Source organism: Carcharodon carcharias, chromosome 18, assembly GCF_017639515.1.
Source record: "Carcharodon carcharias isolate sCarCar2 chromosome 18, sCarCar2.pri, whole genome shotgun sequence".
NCBI lineage: Eukaryota > Metazoa > Chordata > Chondrichthyes > Lamniformes > Lamnidae > Carcharodon > Carcharodon carcharias.
Genome location: NC_054484.1, coordinates 89,052,902 through 89,080,413, shown reverse-complemented (window position 1 = coordinate 89,080,413; position 27,512 = coordinate 89,052,902). Strand labels below are relative to the sequence as shown.

Below are 27,512 nucleotides of genomic sequence, written 5' to 3'. Positions count from 1 at the left end.
TTCACTGCGCTGTATCTGCTCTGTACTCTCTGCATGTAGCATTTAGAAACAAGATTCACTTTTCCTTCATGCTGCTGTTCTCCAGGAGGGAGAGGATTGTGAGCTCAGTAGCAAGTACTGAAGGGTTAAGGAGGAGCAGATGTGTTCCTTGCTGACTGCAGGAGACCATGGGGAGTGAGGAAGAGGGTTGACTCTGCTGGTAAAGTTGGACCATGGAGGGCTGTGCAGAGAATGAGACGTGAAGGGGGGTCTTACCTTGATCAGATCAGGTCCTGGGGATAGGTTGGTACCATTCACATTTGTTGCTGCCTCTTCTGATGTTAACAGATTTGGTTTGGAACCCATTGCCCCTCTGTTGGGAAGAGGTCCTCCTTCCTGCTGCTTATTATCCAATCAGCATTCCCCCTTGCCTGAGGGAATCTCCATGTCTAGAATCATTTTGCAGCTGTAGCCCAATCCTGCTGGCTGCTGTCACCCATGATGCAAAGCACTTCCCCTTTAAGATGCTACAGGCCTTCATTATTGGGACACATTAGTGGACATTCTGCCCTCCTTTTTGTCGAGCTGCCTACAACAAGTGTGTTTCACACTGCCAGCTCACCGTTTAACTCCAAATCTGAGGCAACAATGACCATTACTGACTCCTGCAACTAGCTGCAGTACACCACTGCCCACCTAAAGAGTACTCCATGGGCAAACTGCCCCTGATATGTTTCTACAGAATACAGTGAAGAGAAGGAAAGATTGACTGTACTCAATTAAAAAGAGATCAGCTTGTTGGGAACAATGTTTTTTTTACTGAGTTGAAAAATGATCTCTTGGTATGTATACAGATGTATAGAAACATTACCAATGCAACCTGGTTCTCTGCTTGCTTTTTAAATTATGGGAAATGCCTCTTCCTTTTGCACTTCTTAAGCTAAGAGAAGTTAAGGTATCTGAAGCTAACTTATGCTATCAGGCATTCCAGCATAGAGCTTTTCACAACAGCAGCGCGCATCTGTAACCATGGGCTTTGTTCACAGCCCACACAATTTTCTGCCCATTAATGGAAAACTGTGCAAGTCAGCAAAAACTGCTTGCATTTATATAGTTTCCTGAACATAGTAAAAATGTCCAAAGGTGGTTCACAGACAAATTGGCACAGAACCACTAAAGGAGATATTAGGAGCAGGTTACAAAGATAGGGAAGTGAGAGTGGAAGGAATTTAACACAAGGATGAACATTTTAAAATTGAGACGTTGCCTGATGGGGAGCCAATTGAGGTCAGCAAGCACAGGGGTGAGGTGTCATGACCTCTGGTCAAATTTCCAATTTGGATCTTGCTGTGTCAAGTGTACCGATCTATAAAATGTGCTCTACAGTTAAACAAACTGATTACCATTTCAACAGTTTCCCTTTGTTAGCACAGTAAACATGCCAACCAATTAATACCCTGTATAACTACTTACATCCTTTTGTTTGATTCTTCTTTTGAATCGCATGTCGTTGACATCAATCTTCTCTTTCAACTCTTCCAGGGTCATGTTCACTGACAGAGTTTGCAACGCTTCCAAATCGACCACACGGCCAAACTTCCGGATCATTTCTTGATAACAGGTTTCTTCTAATTCTGAAATAACAATTCTGGTTCTAATTCTATAATACCACAATTCTGGTTCTAATTCTGTAATAACACAATTCTGGTTGCAATTTTAAAATGTGTACTATTCTGCTAACTTCCATCAACAAGAAATCTGTCATAAAGAAATTGTGCGTCTGGAGGCACTTCTGCCATGTGAGTCAGACAGCACACTCTGAAACAGTGTTTTGGTGATTGGCTCAAATCAGAACTGAGGAGGAAAGCAGCAAAACAAACAACCGATGAAAGGGGTGCCAATCAAGTGGGCATATTGTCCTAGATGGTGTCGAACTTCGTCAGTGATATTACTTGCCACTTATCAGCCCAAACCTGAATGTTGTCCAGACCTTGCTGCATGAAGGCACACAGACATCTTCATTGTTGAAAAAGCTACGAATGGTGCTGTGGGTAGATTGAGAGGAGAGTTGAGGAAATCATGAGGGAAGTTTACCAAGTAGATGGAGTGAATCTATTCCCACTGGTAGAAGGCTGTAGAATCAGAGCACATAGGTGTAAAGTGATTGGCTAAAGAACCAAAGGCACAGTGAGGAAATACTGTTTTACACAGTGAGTGGTTAGGATCTGGAATGCACTAGAGTGTGGTGGAGAAAGATTCAATTATGGCTTTCAAAAGAAAATTGGATAAGCAGCAGAAGGGGAAAGAAATTTGTAGGGCCACAGGGAAATGGCGAGGAATGAGATTGCAAAATTGCTCTTACAAAGAGCCAGCAGGGATTAAAAGGGCCAAATGGCCTCCTTTTGGAGTGTAACCATTTTATGATTCTATTGTCAGGAATCTGGAATACTGTGAGCAGTTCTGGGCATCATATCTTAAGGAGGACACATAGGTCCTGGATGGACTGCAGCATAGATTTATTAGAATGATACCTGGACTCTTAAGGGTTAAGCTATTGGAATGGGGAAGGGCAAGCATTAAACAAAGTAGGGTTGCATTCCCTGGAATTTAGATGGTTAAGAGGGGAATTTGATTGATGTTTTCAATATATTAAGGGGAGCAGTTAAGGTATATTAGGAGAAACTATGTGTACTAGTTAGGAGACATAGTCTAAATATTAGATATCAAGCTTTCAGGAGTGGAATTAGGAAACACTTGCTCATGTGGTGGGAGTTTGGAACTCTCTTCCAGAAATGGTAGTTGATGCTAGATCAATTGTTAATTTAAAAATGAAATTAATTGATTTTTGTTAACCAAAGGCATAAGGATATGGGGCAAAGAAAGGCGTATGGATTTAAGATACAGATCAGCTATGATCTCATCGAATGGCAGAGAGGCTTGAGGAGCTAAATGGCCTATTCCTGTCTCTATGTTTCACAAGTTATTGCCATGCTGATCCTTCACCTGTTCCATTAGTTATCTCCTCTGATCCCTCAAATACTTACTGCTTCCTCTGTTTCAGTCTGTTTCAGAACTTCTTAATGGGAGATGGAAGAGCCAGAAGATTATTTTGCTAGTTTAATCTCATTCACTTTCCATGTGAAAATGTTGATTATATTTTAAAGATTCACAATAATGGGATAATTGTTTCTTGAAAGAAAGACAGACAAGACTTGCATTTCTACAGTGCTTTTCACATCCCCTAACATGCTTAACAATCAGTGATTCACTTTTCAAATGTATTCACAGTTGTGATGTAGGAAACGTAACAACCTAATGCAGCACAGCTAGATTCTACAAACAGCAATGAGATGATGACCAGATAATCTGTTTTACTAACGCTGGTCTAGAGAAAGCATTGGGCAGGATATCAGGAGAACAGCCCCTGCTCTTGCTCAGAAGCTGTGTGGTGTACCTGCTTGCAGGTGATTTCTGACAATAACTTTCACCTCTTTGCAATATGCAGCAATTACCTGCTATTTCAGCTTCCATCCCTGCTTTGTCCCGCAGAAGCTGGACATGTTTTTGCCGTGCATGTTTAAACAGCTCTCGCTGCTCGTCCTTTTCCACCTGCAGTTCTTTGATCCGCTTTTGCAGCAACATCAAAGCTGGATTGGTGAAAACCAGCCCAAGTACAAGATCATTCGGCATATCTCCATTGACAATGTACTCCACCTGCCATGACAAGAGGAACGGTACAGTATTCTTCAAATACTGACAAACAGTGTGTACGGTATTAGATTGTTAACAACTCTGGGATAAAGGCAGGAACAACTTATATTTATTCAGCATCTTTAATGTAACAAAATATCCAAGGTGCTTCAGAGGAGCGTTATAAACCAAAATCTGACATTGAGCCACATAGGGAGATATTAGGTCAAATGGTTGATCAAAGGGGTAGGATTTGAGGAGGAAAATGAGGTAGAGAGGCAGAGGGGTGCACGGAGGGAATTCCAAAGCTTAAGGTCGAGGAGAGTATGGCCGCCAATGTTGGAGTGATTAAAATTGAGAATGCTCAAGTGGCCAGAATTAGAGGAGCACAGATATCTCAGAGGGTTGTGGAGCTGAAGGAGATTACAGAGAAAGGAGTGAGGCCATGAGGGGTTTGAAAACTAGGGCGAGAATTTTAAAATCAAGACATTGCTTGACTGGGGGCTATTATAGGTCAAAGAGCACAGGGTGAACTTGACTTGGTGCAAGTTAAGACACTGGCAGCAAAGTTCTGAATGACCTCAGGTTTACAGAGGGTAGAATGTGTGAGACCAGCCAAGAGCGTGTTGGAATAATGCAGTCCAGTGTTAGCAAAGGCAACGAGAGTTTCAGCAGCAGATGAACTGAGATAGGGGTGAAGTCAGGCAATATTCTAGAAGTATAAATGGTGGTCTTAGTTCCAACATGTGGTTGGCAGCTCATCTTGGGGTAAAATGTGACACCAATATTGTGACACCAAAGACTGGGTTAATCTCAGACCACTGCCTGGGAACAAGATGGAGTAGGCTGCTAGGGAACAGAGTTTGGAGCAGAGACCAAAAACAATGGCTCACCTAGTACTGGATATTGAATAAACAATCTGATAATTTAACAACTGTGGAGGAGTGGAGAGAGATGGTGGTGAAGTAGAGCTGGGTGAAAACTAACACTGTGCCTTCGGACGATGCCCCCAAGGGACAGAATGTAGATGAGAAATAGGAAGGGACACCTTAAGATTCATCAGAGCTAATGGTGCAAGAGCAGGAAGAGAAACCATTGCAAGTGATTCTCTGGCTATGATTAGATAGATAAGAATGGAACCAAGTGAGAGCAGTCCCACCCAGCTGGACCAAGAAGTTGATAAGGAAAGAGAAAAGAAAAGGTGAGAGTAGACTAGCAAGTAACATAAAACAGATTGTAAATGTTTCTATAGGAATGTAAATAGGAGGAGATTAAATTTGGGCCCATTGGAGGCACAGACAGATGAAATTATACCAGGGAATAAAGAAATAGCACAGACATTAAACAAATACTTTGTATCTGTCTTCACTGTGAAGGACAAAAACATTCTGGAAATATTGGGGAACCAATCACAAGAATGCGGAACTTAAAGAAATCAGTATAAGTAAAGAAATAATACAGGAGAAATTAATGGAACTAAGTGGTGACCATTCCACTGGTACAGTTGGCCTGCATCCTAGCGTTTTAAAAGAGGTGGCTACCGAGATAGTGGTTGCATTGGTTTTGATCTTCTAAAGTACCTTAGATTCTAGAACAGTCCTCGTGGATTGCAAGGTAACAAATGTAATTCCACTATTTAAGAATGGAGAAAGAGAGCAAATGGGGAACAAAGGCTAGTTCGCCTAACAACATTGGTAGGCAAAGTGCAAGAATCTATATTATCAGGGGCATGGTAACAGGACAATTAGAAAATCATAATATGATTAAGCAGAATCAGAATAGATATATGACAAGGAAATCATGTTTGACCTATATGTTAGATGTTTTTAAGGATGTAACTTTTAAAGAAGGATGAGGGGGAACAAGTGGAAGTAGTGTATTTAGATTTTCAAAAAGCATTCGATGAGGTGTGATTATTATACACAATTAGGACTTATGAGATTGAGGATAATAAATTAGCCTGGATTGAGGATTGGTCAAAAAGCAGAGAGTAGGAACAAACTGGACATTTTGGGTTGGCAGTCTGTGACTGATACCATAAGGATCAGTACTTGGGCCTCAGCTATGCATAATCTACATTAATGACTTAGTTATGGGGATCTTGTGCAATATGTCCAAGTTTGTTGACCATACAAGTTAGGTGGGAAAGGAAGCGGTGAGGAGGGCGCAAAGAGGCTGCAGAGGGTTAGGTGAGCAAGACCATGCAGATGGAAAACAATGTGGCGAAGTGTGAACTTGTCCACTTGGGTAGGAAAATAAGAAAGCGGAACATTTTTTTGAATGGTGAGATTAGGAAGTCTTTGCATTCAGGAGAACTTGGGTGTCCTTGTACTTGAACCACAGAAAGTTAACATGCATGTACAGCAAGCAATTAGGAAGGCAAATAGTATGTTAGCTTTTTCACACATCAATTGGAATATAAGAATAAAGAAGTCTTAAAACCACTGCACATGGTATTGGTGAGGCCACACCATTCCCATTGTTCTCCTAGTCCTCACGTGTTCAAGATGAGTGTACAAATATTAATAGGTATGCTGTCAATGTGCCTCAAGAATATGTAGCCAATATCAAAATGTAAATGAGTACATTATGTTTTGCGTTTTTCTTTTATACAAGGCAGTTTAAATTCATCCTTTTACCTGATGGAGTTTCAGAGGAACAACCACATACAGCTCATTCAGTTTCTGTTGTTTCTCTCGTTGCAACACTTCCAGGTCTTTCTTCGCAGACTTTACAGTTCCATCGATAAGTTTTACCTGTGGTAATGGTGCAATTACATAATCATCTGGTCCAATAGGAATGTAAGAATGAAAGGAATAGGAACTAGGATAAGCCAATTGGCTCTTTGAGCCTGCTCTGCCATTCAGTAAGATCATGGCTGATCTTCCACCTCAACATCTTCCTGCACTATTCCCATATTCCTTAGTATCCAAAAAAAACCTGTCAACCTCTGCATTGAATCTACTCAATGACTGAGCATCCACAACTCTCCGGGGGAGAGAATTCTAAAGATTCACAACCCTTTGAGTGAAGACATCTCTCTTAATTTCAGTCCTAAGTGGCCAACCTCTTACTCTGAGACTATGACCAGGCGTTCTAGATTCCACAACCAGGGGAAACATCTTCTCAGCATCTACCCTGCCAAGCCCCTTAAAGAATTTTAAAAGAACATAAGAAATGGGGGCAGGAGTCAGTCATTTGGCCCCTTGAAACTACTCCACCATTCTATAACATCATGGCTGATCTGATCATGGCCCTAACTCCACTTTCCTGTCTGTTTCCCATAACCCTTGACTCCCTTGTCAATCAAAAATCTGTCTTACTCAGCTATGAATATATTCAATGAACCAGCCTCTGCTGCTCTGTGGGGTAGTGAATTCTAAAGACAAAAAACTCTCTAAGAAAAAAAATTCCTCCTCACCTCCATCTTAAATAGGAGACCCCTTATTTTTAAGTTACAACCCCTAGTCCTAGATACCCTCACAAGGGAAAATATCCTCTCAGCATCCAGCCTGTCGAGCCCCCTCAGAATCTTATATGTTTCAATAAGATCACCTTTCATTCATCTGAACTTCATGGGCAGAATCATGCCCTTGGATGGTGGGCGGGCCCCACCGGCTTGGCGGCGGGCAGGCAGCCGACCCCCGCCACTGAAACGGGGCCTGCCGCCATTTTAAGTGGGTGGGCCAATTAAGGCCTGCCCAGCGGCATCCCCGACGGGAAGCGCTATACGCTTCCTGTGCGAGGCGGGTTGGGGGGGGGGGTGGTGGCGGAGGAATTCCCCATCTGTCAAAGTGCGGTCTTTCACGCATGCGCATGCAAGAGCACACTGCTCCCTGAGGCAAAGTCCTGTCTCAGGGAGAATACTGACAGTGCTAAAAACTTTAAAAATAGAAACATCAAAAAATTATTAACATGTCTCCCTCATGTGACAATGTCACACGAGATGGGACATGTTAATAAAGAACACATAAACTTTATTACTTTTGTACAAAACGGACTTGAAACTTCATCCTGCTAGTGGATGAAGTTTCATGAATAATCAGAAACCCACTGGGGCTCCTGGCCTGCCTGCCAGCCTTAAGGTTGGCCGGGCAGGGCTTTAAGTACTTTAACTAGCCTTTCAATGGCCTCAGCTGGCCATTGCCAGGTCAGCGGGCGGACAGCTGACTTCGCTGTCCGCCTGCCTTCCTAAAAATTTACATGGCCCGGGATGACATCAGGGATTCCTCCCGATGTCATCCCGCGTCATTTTCCCCTTGGCGACTGGGCCCCACCCCCAAATCGTCGAGGGGAAAATCCTGAACCATGAGATTTTCCCTACCTACTCAATCTTTTGACATCAGACAAATCCCTTCATCCCAGGAATCAAAATAGTAAATCTTCTCTGAACTGTTTTCAATGTAATTATACCCTTCTTTAAATAAGGAGACCAAAATTGTACACAATGTTCTAGGTGCAGTCTCACCAATGCCCTGTATAGTTGTAGCAAGACTTCCCTACTTTGATACTCTATCCCATTGCAATAAAGACTAACAGTCCATTTGCCTTCCTAATGATTTGCTGTACCTGTATGCTTAACTTTTTGTAATTCTTATACAAGGACACCCAGATCCCTCTGTACCACAGCTTTCTGCAATCTCCCTCCATTTAAGTAATATGCTGTTCTATTCATTCCAGCAAAGTGGACAATCTCTCATTTTCCCACAAAATACTCCATCTGCCAAATATTTGCCCACTCACTTAACATATCTATATTCCTTTGCAGGCTCTTCGTATCCTCCTCACAACTTGCTTTTCTGCCTACCTTTGTACGATCAGCAGAATTAGCTGCAACACACTCGGTCCATTCATCCAAACCATTAACTCAGTATGCACTACCTATGGTCCTCAGTAGAATTATAATGGTAATTATTTTAAAATCATTGGAAAAAAAATCTCTAATCCTTTAAGTGCCCATTCGGTTTGTAAACAAACAAGAAACCACATCAAAGACATATTTTGTTACTACAGCCTCTTAAACATTTCAGTTGTTCTTGTATTAATAGAATAGCTGCTGAGCTAAAGCCATTCTTAGCTTCTGAAACCCAGCCAAACATTCATAATAGCTACAGCTGTCATAACAAAAGGTTCCAACTACATTTCTTGAAACTTACAGAATAGAATGGTGCCCCAATCACATTTCAAAGCAGAGTTCCTATCAATCAACAGAAGAGCAGGTGCAGAGATCTTTTTCAACTCTCATAATTGGAAGTTTCTTTTTAAACAACTAGAGCTGTCAGTCAATTTAAATCACAGCACAAAACATGATAGCAGATACTGATGGGACTTTTTTACATTTTTTAATGCATGGATGGCACTTTTGATAATAGAAAAAGTATTGTAATGCATGACAGCAATTACAGAATGCTGGTCAATGTAGGAGTCAACTTACTCTTGCATGGCTGATCCCTATGATGAATTACTGCATTATAAAAACATCTACATTACAATACAGGAACTAATATTGACATTTGAAGATGCCAAAACATTTTACACTTAGCTTTCAGAATGTTCCTGACTCCCCAGCAGGCTTCCCCAATTGGTCACAAACTCTCCAAGGACGTGCATTTTTTTTTAAATTTAAAAACCCACACCAACACATGAAAATGCACAGGAAGGAATACAATTTTTCAGTGGTCCTCACAATGGGGGTCCCATTTTGTTGCACGTGCATTTTGCATGAGGGGGGATTTTATGGGGCCAGCAAGAAAGGGAAATGTGACACGCTGTGTGACTTAATTAGGTGGGAGCTAAAATTTTACTTTCCCAATGATGGGTTCAAATTCAGAGATTAAATCAGTGGTCTTTTAGTAGCATCTCAGGTTTCACATCGTCCCATGGTGGGTTCCTACTTGTAATACATTTGTATGCCATGAATACTCATTATCAAAACATTTTGTAATTACATCATATCTTCAAGATTAATTCAGTGGGACACAAGAATCTCGTGGCACTGGGTTCCCACTTGTTCAGCGTGCAACTGTCAGCTTTGTGCAGTTGTGTCTGAAGTCAGCAGTTTTCCTTGTTGAACTCTTTGGCACGGGAGAATGGCAACTTGCATGGGCAAGAGCAAGTCAGGAGTGGGGAAGGGGTATAATCTGGGGGCATGAGGAGTGGAAGAGTGAAGGGCATGGCATCCTGGATGTGGTGGAGACAGTCAGACAAGGTAAGAATATAAGGGGCTTAAAGGGTGTGGTCAGTACTGTCCACATGGGTCCATCTCAGAGTGTTGGCTGACAGAGGGAATGTTCACAGTCATAGGGGGAGGGTGATTTAGTAGGGTGGTGAGTCCAGTTTGAGGTTGGGATAATCGATTGTCTCATAGGGTGGGTTACAGGATCTGACAAAAACTTGGATAATGTGAGGAGGGTCTAGGATCAAAGGGGGAATGTCGATAAAGACAGATGTAGGCTGGGGCGGGGAGAGATGGTATTTCCAATTGGAGGGTAACATGGTCCAGGTTGTGGTTGCAGGGTTACAGATGGAAGGGCCAAAGTGATGTTGGGAGGGTAAACTGTAATGGGGAGATGCGTGAAGGTGGAGGGTAAAGGTTTCTAACGGAAACCTGACTACAACCATGTTCTCTCTCCAATAGCGCATGTAGATTGATGTTCGAAGCAGGAGGAGTCGAGTGTGTTGTGGGTGGAGATTTGGTTGGGAATAACGTGATGAGTTGAAAATCTCCCTGCTCATCAGCTCTTTGGGTGAAATCCATGGATGTACATGTTCTCATCTCACTGTCTGCCCTTTTCACACAGTTCAACTGCTGGAATACCTACCCCTGGGTCTCATAAACCCAATATTTCTGCAACCTTGGAAGACAATACAACAAAGGAAGGCCCTTGCTGGTCGACAAGAAGAGGCCGCAGTGACAGCAACAGACAGCACCAGAGGGGGAGGCTGATCAGGATGCAGCCATCCAGGGAAGACATTGTCGAAGTTGGGCGCTGGCACATCATCGCGTCCTCAGGAACTAACTACCTCCAGATGTCTGAGAGGCAATGCCAGAGTGACTGGCAGAGGAAGTCCCGGGAAATGGCCAATGCTCAGTAGATCGTTCAGCAAGACCTGTAGCCATGTGGATTCAGTGGGAACCCCATGCCAGCCACTCTCAAGGTGACTACAATGCTCAATATTTTTGCCAGCAGTGGATTCCAGGGTGCAATGGGGCATACCACACACAGGTGCATAAAGGAGGTGAGCAATGCCTTCGTCTGTCATGCTAATGACTTCATCCAATATCCCACTGATGATGACAGCCAAGCTGCAAGGTGAGTGGCCTTTGGAGCCATTGTTCACTTCCCTAGTGCAAAGGGTCATCAACTGCATTGATGTGACTATTAGAGCTCCCTGGGAACTGCTAGCTGCATTTGTGAATCACAAAGGCTTTCACTCTTTGAATGTGCAACTGGTCTGCGACTGCAAGCGAAGAACTATGCAGGTCTATGCTCGTTTCCCAAGGAGCTGTCATAGCTTACACATCTTGTGCAACTCACAGTTCCTGGAGCCTTTTAAAGCCCCAGCCAGGTTGGGGGCTGGATCCTGGGTGACAGGCACTATCCACTGAGGATATGGCTGATGATACCAGTGAGGCATCCCCAGAGCACAGCAGAAGAGCAGTACAGCCAAGCTCACGCCTGTACCGAAGCCATCACTGAACACACCATTGGTCTGCTTAAAATGTGCTTCTGCTGCCTTGACTGGATGGCACCACAGACGATATCATGAATAGCTGTGATCTGCTGTGCACTGCACAACCTGGCAATGTGGACATCTGTTACAACAGGATGAGCAGGAGGAGCATCACTCCTTCTCAGATGAGGATGAATTGGATGAGCCTGAGTAGGAGGCCATGAATGTGATTGGTCCTTTACTGGATTCCAGGGCCATGGAGAGATGTGCATGGGATACCAGGGATACCTGATTCGCCCAAGGGCAAGGGACCTACATGACCATTGCCCCATTGCTAGAACTCCACTGCCTTCCTGGGATGTAGACCTACCCCTGCCATCCTCCCTTGTAAAGTAACTTGTAAACCTGTGTTCTTTGCCACTTCTGTCCAGGTCCTCTTGGTCAGGCAGGAGGGTCCTCTGATGCCATCTAGAGAAAGAGCATCTCCTGCCATTTCCCTGACAGCCTGGAGGAGAAACTGCAGAAAAGCATCACTGAAGCATGGGGCTGATCTCTGTCAATGCTCTGACATCTCCATGGTTCAGTTGAAGGGACTCGAACGTGAGGTGGGGGTCCTATGACAAGGACGAATAGTAAGGGAGAATGATAAGGGAAGAAGTTTGGGGGGGGCCTGGTGATGAGGGGGTGCAACGTAAAATGGAAGAAAATACTTGATGGGCTGGGGGTAGCGAGGGAAGTTGTGGCTGTGCTGCAAAGCCTCCCTGTTTGTCCAGGAGGCTCTTTTACAGTCTTCCCTACCTGCTGCCTTGTTGACTGACACAGATTTCATCAATGAGAAGCTTCCCCTGCTACAGGATCATATGTCTCCTGTGCACACTGCTAGCACTTTAAATTTTAAATAGAATCCCATGGATACTGGCAAAAAGCAAGAGAGTGGAAGCAACGACCAGTTCCAGTTCTGCTGTCAGGAACGCCGCCCCACAGTTAAAATTCCCCCAAAGGCCTCCTTGACCTGCCAAAAGGCCACACAAAAATGGGGTGGGGGTCAGGAAGACACAGGAAAATTGTTCTTCGAGCAAATAAAACTATGTTCAATGGTTTACGACCCTGATTCGCACCTCCACTGGGAGATGAGAATCCGGCCCTTTAACTCTGTTTCTCTCTCCACAGATGCTGTCTGACCTGCTGAGTATTTCCCAGCATTTTCTATTTTTATTAGCGTAATTCAGGTGTGGTCTTACCAAGGCCCTCCCTAACAATTATGGTGATTTTTTTTATCTTATATTTCAATACCTTTGGAATAAAGAGTAATATGCCGCAAAAACAGAAAATGCTGGAAAAACTCAGCAGGTCTAACAGCATCTGTGGAGAGAAAGACAGAGTTAACATTTCGAGTCCATATGACTCTTCTTCAGAGCTAAAGAGAAGTAAAAATGTGATGAAATTTATATTGATTGAGGGAGGTAGAGCGGTTAAAGCTGGATAGAAGGCCAGCCATAGGTGGAGGCAAAGGAGAGATTGACAAAGTTGTTTGCTTTCCTAATGCTTGCTAAACCTGCATGTTAACTTTCTGTGACTCATGTGCAATGATACCCAAATCCCTCTGAGTTTCAACAATCTCCAGTCTCTCACCATTTAAAAAAAAATACTGCTTTTCTATTTTTCCTACCAAAGTGGGTAACTTCACATTTCTCCACATTATATTCCATCTGCCATATTCTTGCCCACTCACTTAACCTGTCTATATCCTTTTGTACACTCTTTGCACCCTCCTCTCAGATTACTTTCTCACCTAACTTTGTATTGCCAGAAACTTGGATATATTATACTCGATTTCCTCATCTAAGTTAATGATCTGTTCCGATGATGACACTTTCCAAAATAGCGCTTCTGACATGTCTTCTTTCTTCCTTAACCGAGGTTTCCCCCCAACTGTGGTTGACAGGGCCCTCAGCCGTGTCTGACCCATCCCCCGCGCCTCTGCCCTCACACTTTCCTCTCACCCCCAGAACCATGGTAGGGACACCTTTTCCTCACTTTTCACCCACCAGTCTCCTCATTCAAAGGATCATCATCCATTTCCGCCAATTCCAGCATGACGCCACCACCAAACACATCTTCCCCTCACCCCCCTCATCAGTATGCCATAGGGTCTGCTCCCTCTGGGACACCCTGGTCTACTCCTCCATCACCCCCAACACCTCATCCTCTTCCCAAGGCGCCTTCCCATGCAATCACAGAAGGAGCAACGCCCACCCCTTTACCTCCTCCCTCCTCACCGCTCAAACATTCCTTTCAGGTGAAGCAGCGCTTCACTTGCACCTCCTTCAATTTGGTCGACTGCCTTCGCTGCTTCTAATGTGGTCTCCTCTACATTGGGGAGACTTAATGCAAACTGGGTGACCACTTTGCAGAACACTTTCGGTCTGTCTGCAAGCATGACCCAGACCTTCCTGTCACTTGTCATTTCAACACCCCATCCTGCTCTCATGCCCACATATCCATCCTTGTCCTGCTGCAATGCTCCAGTGAAGCCCAACGCAAACTGGAGGAACAGCACCTCATCTTCCGACTAGGCACTTTACAGCCTTCTGGACTGAATATTGAATTCAACAGCTTCAGACCATGAGCTCTCTCCTCTTTCCTCACCCCTTTTTTAATCCCGTTTTTCCACAGTCATTCTTATTTTTTAATCCACTTATTTTTATTTATTTTTAATTTTACTCATTGTTTTATCCCCTTTTTATCTGCCCTTTTATCCCATTTTCTATGCTTTTTTCCACACCACCGCCCCTCCCTCCACCCCATCTCTAAAAGGGCCATTGGCCACTTGTTCCATGTTGTTCTTTCACAGGGTGCTTACCCTTGTTCTGCTATTATCACATTCTGCTTTCTTACCTTTATGCCACCATCATCACCTTTTTTAGCTCTAACCACTACCATTAACACTCCCTTTGTCCTTTAGTTCATGTCATCTTTGTCAAATTCTCCTTTGTCCCCACCTATTGCTGGCCTTCTATCCAGCTCCACCCACTACACCTACCTTAAACAGTATAAATGTCATCACATTTCTACTGCTCTTTAGCTCTGAAGAAGGGTCATACGGACTCAAAACGTTAGCTCTGTTTCTGTCTCCACAGATGCTGCTAGACCTGCTGAGTTTTTCCAGCGTTTTCTGTTTTTGTTTCAGATTTCCAGCATTCACAGTCATTTGCTTTTATATTAGACTGTAAATAGCTTTGTCCCAAGCACTGATCCTTGTGATCCCTCACTGGTTACGTCCTACTAACCGGAAAATTCCACATATTCCGCCTCTCTGCTTTCTGCCCATTAACCAATCCTCAATCCATGCTAATTCATTACAGTTAATCACATTGGCCCTTGAACAGCACATCATCAAATGCCTTGTGAAAATCTAAATGAAAACAGTAAGGATCTTAGCCAAACCTTACAATCCACTGATTGCCCCCATATCCACCCTATTAGTTACAACTTCAAAAAAAACTTCAAAAAGATTTGCCAAACAGATTGTATTAATAATTAACAGATTGAAAGGGAAACCCTATGTTGCCTCAGCCCAATCATAATATTTTCTAAGTGCCCTATTATCACATCACTAGTAATAGAACTAGCATTTTCCCTACCACTGGCATCAGGCTAACTGGCCCATACTTTCCTGCTTTCTCTCTCTCTCTGTTCTTGAACAGGGATCCTATAAACTACACCCACCAATGTTTTCTTTCTCTTGCTTTTTCTTAGCTTCACCCAAACTAATTCTACATCGTGATTTCTTGGCTAAGATCCTTACTGTTTTCATCCCACCCTCAATTATCAGGGCAGACATTCCTCCTTTTCCATTTTTCCTATTGCTTCTAAAAGTCAAGCACCCTGGAATATTTTTAATTCCCAACCTCTATATGCACATCTCCATAATGGCTATTAGAACAAACACATTCATTTTTATCTGTGCTATTAATTCATTTATTTTGCTGAGAATGCATTACGCTTTCAAATATAGCATTCTTAGCTTTTTGTCCTATTTTTCCCGATATCACCCATCACTGATACCTCCATTACTTTTGCTAAACTTCCTGTTCCTTCCAACTTTATTTTTACCTAAGTGACTACTCTGTTCCACAGTCTCGACATTTCTTTTGTTGCTTTTGAATTTACCCTTTACCTGAATCCTCCCACCCATTCCCCTTCATTAATGTAAAGCCTGTTGACAATGCCAACGATTCAGCCCATCTCGTGCCACTCCCTGTCTCTCCTCATAGTCCTGCAACTTTTTCCTCTTCAGAGAATGATCCAAGTATCTTTTGAAAGCCTCAGTTGAACGTGCTTCCACCACACTCTCGGGTGACGCATTCCAGGTCTTCATGATTTGTTGCATAAAGAAGTTTCTCCTCGAGTTGCCATTGTCAATCTTTTGTCAATCACCTTAAATTGGTATCCTCTGGTTCTTGATCCTTCCATTAATGGGAACAGTTTCTCTCTATCTCTCTGTCCAGGCCCCTCATGATTTTGAATGCCTCTATCAAATGTCTTCTTACTTTTCTCTAGGGAGGACAGTCCCAGCTGCTTCAAACCATATTCATAATTGAAGCTCCTCATCCCTGGAATCATTCTTGTGGGTATTTTCTGCACTCTCTCTCCAATGCCTTCAAATTTTTCCTAAAGTGTTGAGCCCAGAAATGGATGCAATACTCCAGTTGAGGCTAAACCAGTGTTTTATACAAGTTTATCATAACTTCCGTAATTGTGTACTCCATGCCCCTATTTATAAAGCCCAGGATCCTGTAGGTCTTTTTAACCACTTTCTCAATCTGTCCTGCAACTTTCAATGATTTGTGCACATATACCCCAGGTCCCTCTGTTCCTTCACCCCCTTTAAAATTGTACCCTTTATTTTATATTGCCTTCCTAATTCTTCCTATCAAAATGAATCACTTCACACATCTCTGCATTAGATTTCATCTGTCACATGTGTATCCATTCCACCAGCCTGTCTATGTCCCTTTGAAGTTTATCACTATCCTTCTCACAGTTCACAACACTTCCAAATTTTGAGTCATCTGCAAAATTTGAAATTGTGCCCTGTACACCTAAATCTAGGTCATTAATACAATTCAAGAAAATCTGTGGTCCTAGTACTGACTCCTGGGAAACCCCTCAGCTTACCTTCCTCCAGTCCGAAAAACAACCGTTCACCCATTTTCTGCCACTCTGCCAACATTGTATCCATGTTGCCACTTTCCCTTTTATTCCATGGGCTTCAACTTTGATGGCAAGTTTATTATCTGGCACTTTATTAGCACCCTTTGGAAGTCCATGCTCACCACATCAACCGCATTACCCTCGTCAGCCCTCTCTGTTATATTATTAAAAACTCAGTCAAGTTAGTTAAGCAGGATTTGCTCTTAACAAGTCCATATTGGTTTTCCTAATTAATCTACACTTTTTCAAGGCCTGAATTTCACACTCCCCCATCAGCAGGATTTTATGCTGGGGTGGGAAGGCCTCGGTCAATTATTGGCCATTTAAGGACTATTTCCCACCCAGCCTCAATTGTTAGGCTGGTGGGAGGATTAATCTGGTGTGGGGGATGCCCAAAGAATGGGCTTAGATCTGGGACGGGAAGGGGTGGGGACACCTCCATCAGAAGCCCCCCTCTGACAGCGGGCACCCCCCCTTAAGGTCTCGTGGCCAGTGGACCTCCTTCCCCACCCCGGCCTTCCCTACTCAGGCATGTTGATGCGCTTTCTTTTCAGTCCACTGCAGCTCTTGTCGCCAGCAGCTCTCTAAGGCAGGAGTTCCTCCCAAGTGAAGGGCTCAAGACCTGCAGCCAATTGATGCTCATTTGAGCATTAAATGGCAGCAGGGCCGACTCTTTGGACGGCAGGAAGGGAGACCTGGCCATCTGAGAAACTCAGGCTCAAGTGACAGATCCATGTGGCACTTTAGTCCAAGAATAGTGACAAAGATAGATTACATCCTAGTTAGTTACCTTCACTTGTAGTCTAACTTTTAAGGTTAATTTTAACTCCTAGCTGGTTTCCTTTTTGCACACATCTGCACAAGTCTAGGCCTCTATAATGGCGAAGATCCTGTGAGAGCAGGAGGGAAGTGGCTGCCAGCTTTGTGGAAATCACGCGGCACATGGCTGCTCATTGCAGATGTAGAGAAGAGATTTCTGGGAGGTTTCGTGGGAGGAAATAGGGGAAGAAGAGGGGCGAAGGAGGGAGCTGGGGAGGCCTAAACTTTCCTTGTAGGGCCTAGAGAATCATTTCTGCTGCTCTTTGACTCACAAAGGAAAGTCAAAAAAAAAATCATGTCTCAATCCTCTTCTGACTTGCTTCAATAGAGCAGGGAGGCCATAGACCACCAGGCTTCATTTGACATCATTGGAGCTCAGCATAAGAACATATGATTTAGGAGCAGGATTAGGACAATCGGCCCCTCAAGCCTGCTCCGCCATTCAATAAGATCATGGCTGATCAGATTGTAATCTCCCACCTGTCCCTGATAACCTTTCAACCCCTTGTTTATCAAGAATCTATTTACTGCTGCCTTATAAATATTCAAAGACCCTGCTTCCACTGCCTTTTGAGGAAAGGAGTTCCAAAGACTCATGATTTCTCCTCAGCTCTTTCTTAAAAGGTGACCCCTTATTTTTAAACAATGACCCCTAGTGCAATATCCTGTCCACATCCACGCTGTCAAGATCCCTCAGCATCTTAAACGTTTCAATCAAGTCACCTCTTACTCTTCTAAATTCCAGTGGATACAAGCCCAGCCTGACCAACCTTTCCTCATAAAACAACCTGCCCATTCCAGGTATTAGTCTAGTAAACTTTCTCTGAACTGCTTTTAACACATTTACATCCTTTCTTAAATAAGGAGACCAATTCTGTACACAGTACTCCAGACGTGGTCTCACCAGTGCCCTGTATAACAGATACATAACGTCCCTACTTTTATGCTCAATTCCCCTTGCAATAAATTATAACATTCTATTAGTTTTCCTAATTACTTGATGTACCTGTATACTAACCTTTTGTGATTCATGTGCTAGGACCCCTAGATCCCTCTGTATCTCAGAGCTTTGCAATCTCTTACCATTTAGATAATATGCTTCTTTTTTATTCCTCCTGCCAAAATGGACCATTTCATATTTGCCCACTCCATTTGCCAAATCTTTGCCCATTCACTTAACTTATCTGTGTTCCTTTGTGGACTCTTTATGTCCTCTTCACAATTTATTTTCCTACCTCTTGTGAGAAATGGATTTTTAAAAAATATTTTTGGGGAGTATTGTGTTATTCTGTGAAATGGCTGTAGCTGTTGAACTGGAGGTGTGAGATGTAGCAGCTGGGGCTATGGCTGGAGTTGTGGTTGAGAGAGGATGCAGTTTGAATAAGCCATCCAGTCAAGCCAGAAAAGTCTTGGGCTGCAAAAAGCAGCTTTATTCTGAAGTTTAGATTTTCACAGCAGAGTGGAAGAGTTACAGGTCATGTGATATGCCTTTACTGAAGCTGCAGCAGTTTGCTTTAGGTAATATTGCTGAATTTTTTTAAATAGGTAAACATCTATAAGGGTATGTTGCCTGGAAGGTGTTTACTTGTGGGTCTGGTCAAGTGGAGAGTCTTTTTGTGGGAATGTTTTGTAAGACTAAGTTTGACTGTGTATCTTAATCTTGTGTGTTTGTGTTTTTCTTTTATCTTTTTTAATAAAATTTTTACTTTTAATTTTTTTTAAATCCCAAAAGTGTTACTGGATTTCTGAGGGCAGTCAGCCTGACCCCAGTGAAATCTTGGACTTACCTAAATGTCCAGGTCCATCACTAAATGGCTTACCTGCTGTACCAGCAGTGGCCACCATTCCTACTTGGTACAGCCAGTGTGCAGAGCTGCCAATGGCGTCTGATTGGATAGCAGCTAAGACACCCTCCTGGAGATGGACAGAAGTCCCACCTCATACTAATTAAAGGGTCATTGCCTGAAAATATATAGCGGGGCAACCTGGCTATGCAGAAGCAGTTCACCCTTTTGTTCACCCTTTTTTTCACCCTTTCAGGTGGAAGCAGAGTCTTTGAATAACTTTAAAGCAGAGGTTGTTAGATTCTTGATAAGCAAGCAGGTGAAAGGTTATTGGGAGTGGGCAGGAATGTGAAGTTGAGGTTGAAATCAGATCAGCCATGATCTTATTGGATGGCAGAGCAGGCTCAAGGGCCCGAGTGGTCTACTCCTGCTCCTAATTCATGTGTTCACATGAGACATGGAGAAAGGTGTAAAATCCAGCCAATTGGGTTCTCGGGCAGGTAACTGTGAACAGTGGTGCAAATCCTCCTGAGACTTGACTAATGACTATACCCCAGGGAGAACATTTCCTATTTCTCACCAATACCATCTCCCTTCTGGTTCCCTGCATTGTCATTGCAATTTACTGTTTTATTCCACTGCTACTTGACTGAACAAATGCTCTATGTTCTTGTTATCTAAAAGAAAAGGTGCTTAAGGTATGGTTATATATTCTTATTTAAACAGCTAGAAAGACTCGTCACAAACCTTCTTAGCAATCATATCATATTCTTTCTTTAACAATTCCACAGATTTTTTCTCTTCAGCCAAGGCTTCCTCAATATCCAATCGCTTTTCTCGAAGTTGAAGGGTGTTTTCAAATAGCGCTGGGTCACAAGCTGTGTAAACAAGGCAGGTGACAGATTTGACAAGATTTCTCTTTTTAACCAAATTTAACAGGATGATTCAATGATAGCTAAATTCCTCAATGTAGCAATGTTTGAAAGAATCATACAGGATTACAGCACACAGCAAGGCCTTTCAGCCCACTGTGACAACTCTTTGCTACAGCAATCTAAAACAATTCCCACTGTCCCACTCTCTACCCATAGCCCTGCACTAATCGAAAAGTAATCCTACTGTTCCACTTTCTCCCCATACCCTGTACCAATACAAAACTAATTCCATTTCCCCACTCTCTCTCTCTATCCCTGCACCAATCCAAAATTATTCTCACTGTCCCATTCTCTACCCATACCCCTACATTAATCCAAAACTAATCCTACTGTTCCACTTTATCCCCATAGCCCTGCATCAGTCCCAAACTCATATCACTGCCCAACTCTCTCCCCATAGCCCTGTATCAATCCCAAACTAATCCCATTGCCCTACTCTCTGTCCACAGCCCTGCGTTGTTCCAAAACTAATCTCACTGTTCCACTCTCTCCCCATAGCCTGGTATCAATCCCAAACTAATTCCACTGCCCCACTCTCTCCTCATAACCCTGTATCAGTCCCAAATTAATTCCACTTCCCCACTCTCTACATATAGCCCTGTATCAATCCAAAACTAGCCTCACTACCTCAGTCTTTTCCCATAGCCGGTATCTTCTCCGCTTCAAATCTTTATCCAGATTTCCCTAAAAAATGCCATGGTCTCTGCTTAAACCACAGCCGCGTTAAAGCATTCCATGCTCTAATAACTCTCCGTATAAATATGTATTTTGTAATTGCTCTCTCACTCTCTCAGTAGCAATTTTAGATTGATGACCTCCCAGCACTGACTTTTAACGAGAGGAAATAGTTTTTCCATATCCACTCTATCAAAACCCGGCATCCCTTTAAAACTATCTATTAAATCTCCTCTTAGCCTTCCCTTTCTATAATGAGAAGACCAAAACTGTACACAGAGCTCTGACTATGGCCTAATAATTATTTATTTGTGCAAAAATCAAGTATAATTACTTTCTCATTCTTATACTCAATGTTTGTTGTTTGCACGTTTGAAGTCAGTAGTTTTGCATCAGTTACTTCCACCCCCTCCAACTCCATGCTCTTGTGTGCAGTATGCCATTGGGCTAATACCCTCTCATTTTCAATCAAGACACAACAATTTTTTTTGAACTAGGAGCAGGAGTAGGTCATTTGGCCCCTCGAGCCTGCTCCGCAATTCAATAAGATCTTGGCTGATCTGATTGTGGTCTCAACTCCACATTCCTGCCTACCACCGATAACCTTTCACCCCCTTGTTAGTCAAGAAGTATCTACCTCTGCCTTGAAAATATTCAATGACCCTGCCTCCACCACTTTCTGGGGAAGAGAGTTCCAAAGACTCATGACCCTTTGAGGGAAAAAAATTTCTTCCCATCTCTGCCTTAAATAGGAGACCCCTTATTTTTAAGCAGTGCCCCCCAGTTCTAGTCTGTCCCACAAGGAGAAACATCCTTTCGGCATCCATCCTGTCAACTCCCTCAGAATCTTACATGTTTCAATAAGATCACCTCTCATTCTTCTAAACTCCAATGGATACAGGCCCAGCCTGTCCAACCTTTCCTCATAAGATAAGCCCCCATCCCAGGTATCCGTTGAATAAATGATATACCTTGCAGTAGAACGTTTACATTCATCCACTAAATTGTCTCTTAACTTGAAACCCACTACTTTTCCCAAAAGCCTTGGCTTGGATTCAGTATTTTTACTGGGACTCTGAATTTGGATTGTGCAATCTGAGCACGTGCAGCGTGCTGTATTGATGGAACATTTTTCATCAGCTTCTAGCATATTTTAGACCAGCTATTTATTTTTAAGTCATTTGATGAAAAGCAAAAGGATGAATTTCAAAAGCTTCGTCGAGGTAAAGTACATATTGTGTGCTGTCCTTAAAACAGGGAAAGTATGTGTGTAAGATCTTGTAAGTATGTGTGCATATGGAAGTGGGTGTAAAATAAATGACCATAGGCATACCTGCTGTTACTCTTGGTTTATGTTAAATAAATATCAGAAATTGTAATAAGCAGGGTGAAGGAGACTGGTATCAGAATGACAGGGGTGATTATGTGAGGAAAAAAAAAGAGAAAGAGATACGTAAGTGCCATTACGGCCATCCTGAAGGTGAGATAGATTATGTAAAAATAAAAGTTCTTTCTTATTTCCAGTTATTTAAATAAAATATTGCTATTGATTTTAACAGTGACACTTAAGCCAGGCACTGATATATTTCTTACTCTCTGGACAAGCAGAGTCATCCACTCCACCATCATCAGAATCTGATTCATCCTCATCACTGTAGCCAAATTCCTCATCCGATTCTTCATCGGTCTCTTCATCTGACTCTATAGACGAAAAATCATATCAGAATAAAAGAATAGCGGCTTCATAATTAGTGTCGTAGCTAACAGTATTAGCATATGAGGGAATGTACATTAACAGGCAGCAATATTGGTGCATGAGAAAAGGATTGTAATAGACAGTTCTATCAGTAGATGAGAAAAGGACAGCAATAAAGAATGTTTGTATATTAGGAAACTAAAACAGACATTTAAATATTGTGATGCATTAGCAATTCCCAAATCATTAAAACACCATAGGAACATATGTTAATATCCACACTTACATTTCCAGCAGCCAGGTACTCTAATTTTTGGCTCACTTCCTGAACACTCAAAGTCTGCCCACAGCCTACCAAGGTCAAGTGAGATGTGTGATCGGATACTCACTATTCCTCTGAATGGTATTGCCACATCAACACTCGAAGTTCAATGCCATCCAGGACAGAGCTGTTTCCTTGGTTGACCCTTCTGAACCCAATATCCACACCCTCCACATTCAGCCTGTTGCATCTTCAGTTTGAAAAATCTGCAGGATTCACTGCAGCAATTCACCAAGAATACTTAAACAGCCTGTCTGTCGTCTACCAAAGAGAACAGCAGCAATGTTTTGGGAACACCAGCACCTCAGAGTCACACACACAGGAAGAAATATACAGATAAATTAGGGAATGGAGTAACAAACATGGAATAATAATCATGGGGGATTTCAAACATCCTTATATTAACTGTACTGAAGCGAGGTTAAGGAAATGGAGTTCCTACAATGTTTACAGGACTGCTTTCTATTTCCAATAAGTAAAGATCCCAACAAGGGAAGATTCACTATTGTCTTTAGTGATGGGGAATGAACCAGAGCAGATAGCAGAAGTAGAAGTAGGGGATCATCTAGGCAATAGTGATCATAATATAATGATGATGGCGAGGGACATAAATATAATGAAAGCCAGGTTAATAGATTGGAGAAAAGCTCATTTTGAAGGGCTTAGAATAGAACTTGGGAAAATAAAATGGGAGACAGTATTGGCAAACAACGATGTAGAACAATGTTAAGATGGTGTTCAAAAGTATGCAGGAAAAATATATTCTGCTAAAAGGAAAGAACAAATTAGACATGAGTGAGACTCGGTAGATAAATAAAGACATAAAGTAACAATTAAGTGTAAGGAAAGAGGCCGATATTAAGCACATAGGCAGCAGAGGAGTGTGGGATAAGAGAATATGAAAAAATTAGGAGTTAAAAAAGTTTAAAAAAGCAAATAGGAAGGCAAAGAGAAACAGTGAAAGTACATTATCAAGGAACATAACACAAAATAGTAAAATATTTTACAGGAACAGCAATGAAAAAAGGAAGGCTGTGGTGGGAAAAGGACCATTAAGGAATGGTAGTGGGGTATTACTGTTCACTCAGGGAGTCCAAGTTGTTGTGGCAACATGCATTTTTACATGCACGTTGTAGTCTGGAGCTATGGATAGTGATGGCAGAGGCTCTGGCTTTCTTTCCACCACATGGCTGACCAGAAATCTCTGCCGCTCTTGTCGCCTGCCATTGGCTTGTGTTGGAAGGATTTACAGGTTAAAACTCAACCTGTTTAGCTGCATTCTGAATGCAATTTCCTTGGCATCAAGTCCTTGATGGGACTCAAACCCAGATCTTCTGGCTCAATGGGACGCTACCCGCCGCACCACAAGACATCCAGTTAAGGGATAGACAGGATAATACCACAGCTAACAATAGAAAGGTAGCTGCAAGATGACAAGGGTTGGGTCCTGAATATTGAGGGAGAATAGGAAGCTAGATAAAGTTGGAGGGGCAGCACTGTTAATCAAAGATGGCATTTGTGCAATAGTTGGTGATGACTTTGGTTCAGGAGATCAGGATGGAGAATCGGTTTAGGTGGAAATGAGGAATAGTAGGGAAAAGAAGTAATTCATGGGAGTGGTCTACAGGGCCCCAAAAGTGACCACAATGTAGAACAAAGTATACATGGAGAAATATTGGGTGTTTGTGATAAAGGGACGGTAATAATCATGGGTGATTTTAATCTACGTATAAACTGGAAAAATCAGATTGGCAGTAGTAGCCTGGATGAAGAATTCAGAGAATGCTTTTGAGGTAGTATCTTAGTGCCGCATGTTCTGGAATCAACCAGAGAGCAAGTTACATTAGAGTTGGTATTGTGTAATGTGACAGGAGTAATTAATAACCTCAGAGTGAAGGCACCCCTAGGTATCAGCGACCACAATATGATCAAATTTTACATCCAGGTTGAAAGGGAGAAGAGTGGGTCTAAGACTAGTATTTTAAACTTAAATAAGGGCAACGATGAGGACATGAAAGCTGAGCCAGCTGAAGTGAACTGGAATGCTAGGCTATGGGATAGATCAATAGAGAAGCAGTGGCAGACATTTAAAGGAATATCTCAGAATAAGTATATTCCTACAATAAAGAAAAATACTAAAGGGGTGACCCACCATCCACAGGTAACTAAAGAAGTTAAAAAAAGCATCAGACTTAAGGAAAAAGCATATAACTGTGCAAAGATGAGTGGCAGGTCAGATGATTGGTCAGAATATAAAGAATGGCAGAGAATGACTAAAAGGTTAATCAGGAGAAAGAAATTAGAGTGTGAGAGGAAGCTAGCTAGAAATGTGAAAACAGATAGCAAGAGTTTCTACAGGTATTTGAAAAGGAAAAGAGTAAGTAAGGGTAAGGGTGTTGGTTCTCTAGAGAATGAGAATTGGGTGTCAAAAGTAGATAATAAGGAAATGGCGGAACTGAAATGAACAAATATTTTGCTTCTGTCTTCACTATAGAGGATACAAAAAACATTCCAGTAATAGCTATAAAATGGGAGGTGGAGGGGAGAGAGGAACTTGGTCAAATTACAATCACCAGGGAAATGGTAGTGAGCAAACTGATGGAGCTGTGGGCTGACAAGCCTCTGGGCCCAGATGGACTTCATCCTAGCGTCTTAAAAGAGGTGGATAATGAGATAGTAGATGTGTTGGTATTAATTTTCCAAAATTCCCTAGATTCTGGAAAGGCTTCATCAGTAGCAAATATAACCCCTGTGTTCAAGAAGGGAGGGAGGCAGAAAACAGGAAACTATAAGCTAGTTAGCTTGGTGTCTGTCATGGAGAAGGTGTTAAAACTGATTATTAAAGTGGTTATAGCTGGGCACTTGGAAAAGTTCAAGGTAACTGGGAAGAGTCAGCATGGTTTTATGAAAGGGAAATCATGTTTAACCAATTTATTAGAGTTCTTTGAAGGAATAATATGGGCAGTGGATAGAGGGGAGCCTGTATACATACTGTACTTGGATTTCCAGAAAGCATTTGACAAGGTGCCACATCAAAGGTTATTGTGGAAAATAAAAGCTCATAGCATCAGGGGTAACATATTATCCTGGATAAAAGATTGGGCTGGCTGGCAGAAAACAGAAAGTATGCATAAATGGGTCTTTGATTGGCAGGATGTGATGAGTGGAGTCTCACAAGGGTCTGTGCTGGGGCCTCAATGTTTTACAAGGCAGGGTAGCTAAATTTGCAGACGATACAAAGATAGGTAGGAAAGTATGTTGTGAATAGGACATAAGGAGTTTGCAGATGGATGTAGCTGAGTTGAGTGAGTGGGCGAAAATTTGGCAGATGAGTATAATGTGGAAAAATATGAAGTTGTTCACTTTGGCAGGAGGAATAAAAGAGCAGAGTGTTAAATGGAGAACAACTGCAGAATTCCGAGGTGCAGAGGGATCTAGGTGTTCTCATTCATGAGTCACAAAAAGTTAGTTTGCAGGTACAGCAAGTAATCAAGAAGGCTAATAGAATGCTTTCCTTTACTATGAGAGGAATTGAACGTAAAAATAAGGATGTTATGCTTCAATTATACAGGGCATTGGTGAGACCGCATCTTGAATACTATGTGCAGTTTCAGTCTCCTCATTTAAGGAAGGATGTAAATGTGTTGGAGGCAGTTCAGAGAAGGATTACTAGATTGATATCTGGAATGAGTGGGTTGTCTTATGAGGATAGGTTGGACAGGCTGGGCAAGTTTTCACCGGAGTTCAGAAGAGTGGGGGGTGACTTGATTGAAGTATATAAGATCTTGAATGGTCTTGACAAAGTGGACATGGAAAGGATGTGTCCTCTTGTGGGTGAGTCCAGAACTAGCGGGGACTGTTTTAAAATTAGGGGTTGCCCTTTTAGCTCAGAGATTATGAGAATTTTTCCCTCAAAGAGTTGTGTGAATTTGGAACTCCCTGCCTCAGAAGGCAGTGGAGGCTGGGTGACTGAATATTTTTAAGGCAGAGGTAGATAAATTCTTGTTAGGCAAGGGAATCAAAGGTTATCGGGGGTGGATGGGAATGTGGAACTTGATACACAAACAGATCAGTCATGAGTTTATTGAATGGCAGAGCAGGTCGAGGGGCCGAATAGCTTCTATTTTGTACATTCGTAAATATTAAATAGTTAGGGAATGTATTGAATAGATTGATCAAAACTCGGAGGATAAAGGCCTGGGTCCTGATGGATTGCATCCACATATTTTAAAAGAATCTAGTGAAGGGATAACAAAGGTGTTACTACTCATTTTAATAACTCATCAGAAAAAGGTGTAGTGCCAGAGGATTGGAGAGTAATTAATTCCTATAGTTAAGATGGGGACAGAACAGGCCCAGTGAGTTTTAGATCAGTCAGTTTAACATTGGTGGATAATGCCAACAGTGTAGGTTTGATTCCCATTCCAGCTGATGTAGACTTGGGGCCTGCCCCTGAGACTGGAAGGCATTGGCAAATCACTACTGAAAAACAGCTGAGAAAATAGCTCAGGGTGAAGCATTGGCAGGCAATGAGCCAAGGACTTACCTTTGGACAAAGCACACATAAATGAATAAACAGGGAGAATAGATAATGTATTGCAGTAGATGTAATTTATCTGGATTTTCAAAAGGTCTTTAAGACCCATAATAGACTAATCAATAAGGTCAGAGAATGTGGAGACACATGGCAAAATGGATTGCTAGCTGGTACCCCGACAAAG

At 42.4% G+C, this 27,512-nt stretch overlaps 1 protein-coding gene across 1 annotated transcript in view; it reads right to left on the bottom strand.

Annotated features, from left to right (window-relative positions):
* LOC121290732 (cilia- and flagella-associated protein 44) overlaps window positions 1-27,512 on the bottom strand; it is a 375,801-nt gene that overhangs the window by 4,992 nt on the left and 343,297 nt on the right. The window contains exons 28-32 of the mRNA XM_041211577.1: window positions 22,367-22,474; window positions 19,911-20,041; window positions 6,309-6,425; window positions 3,492-3,693; window positions 1,453-1,613 (exon numbers count right to left, since the gene is read on the bottom strand). Coding sequence (XP_041067511.1) covers window positions 1,453-1,613; window positions 3,492-3,693; window positions 6,309-6,425; window positions 19,911-20,041; window positions 22,367-22,474 — 719 coding nt within the window. The remainder of the gene's footprint in view (window positions 1-1,452; window positions 1,614-3,491; window positions 3,694-6,308; window positions 6,426-19,910; window positions 20,042-22,366; window positions 22,475-27,512) is intronic.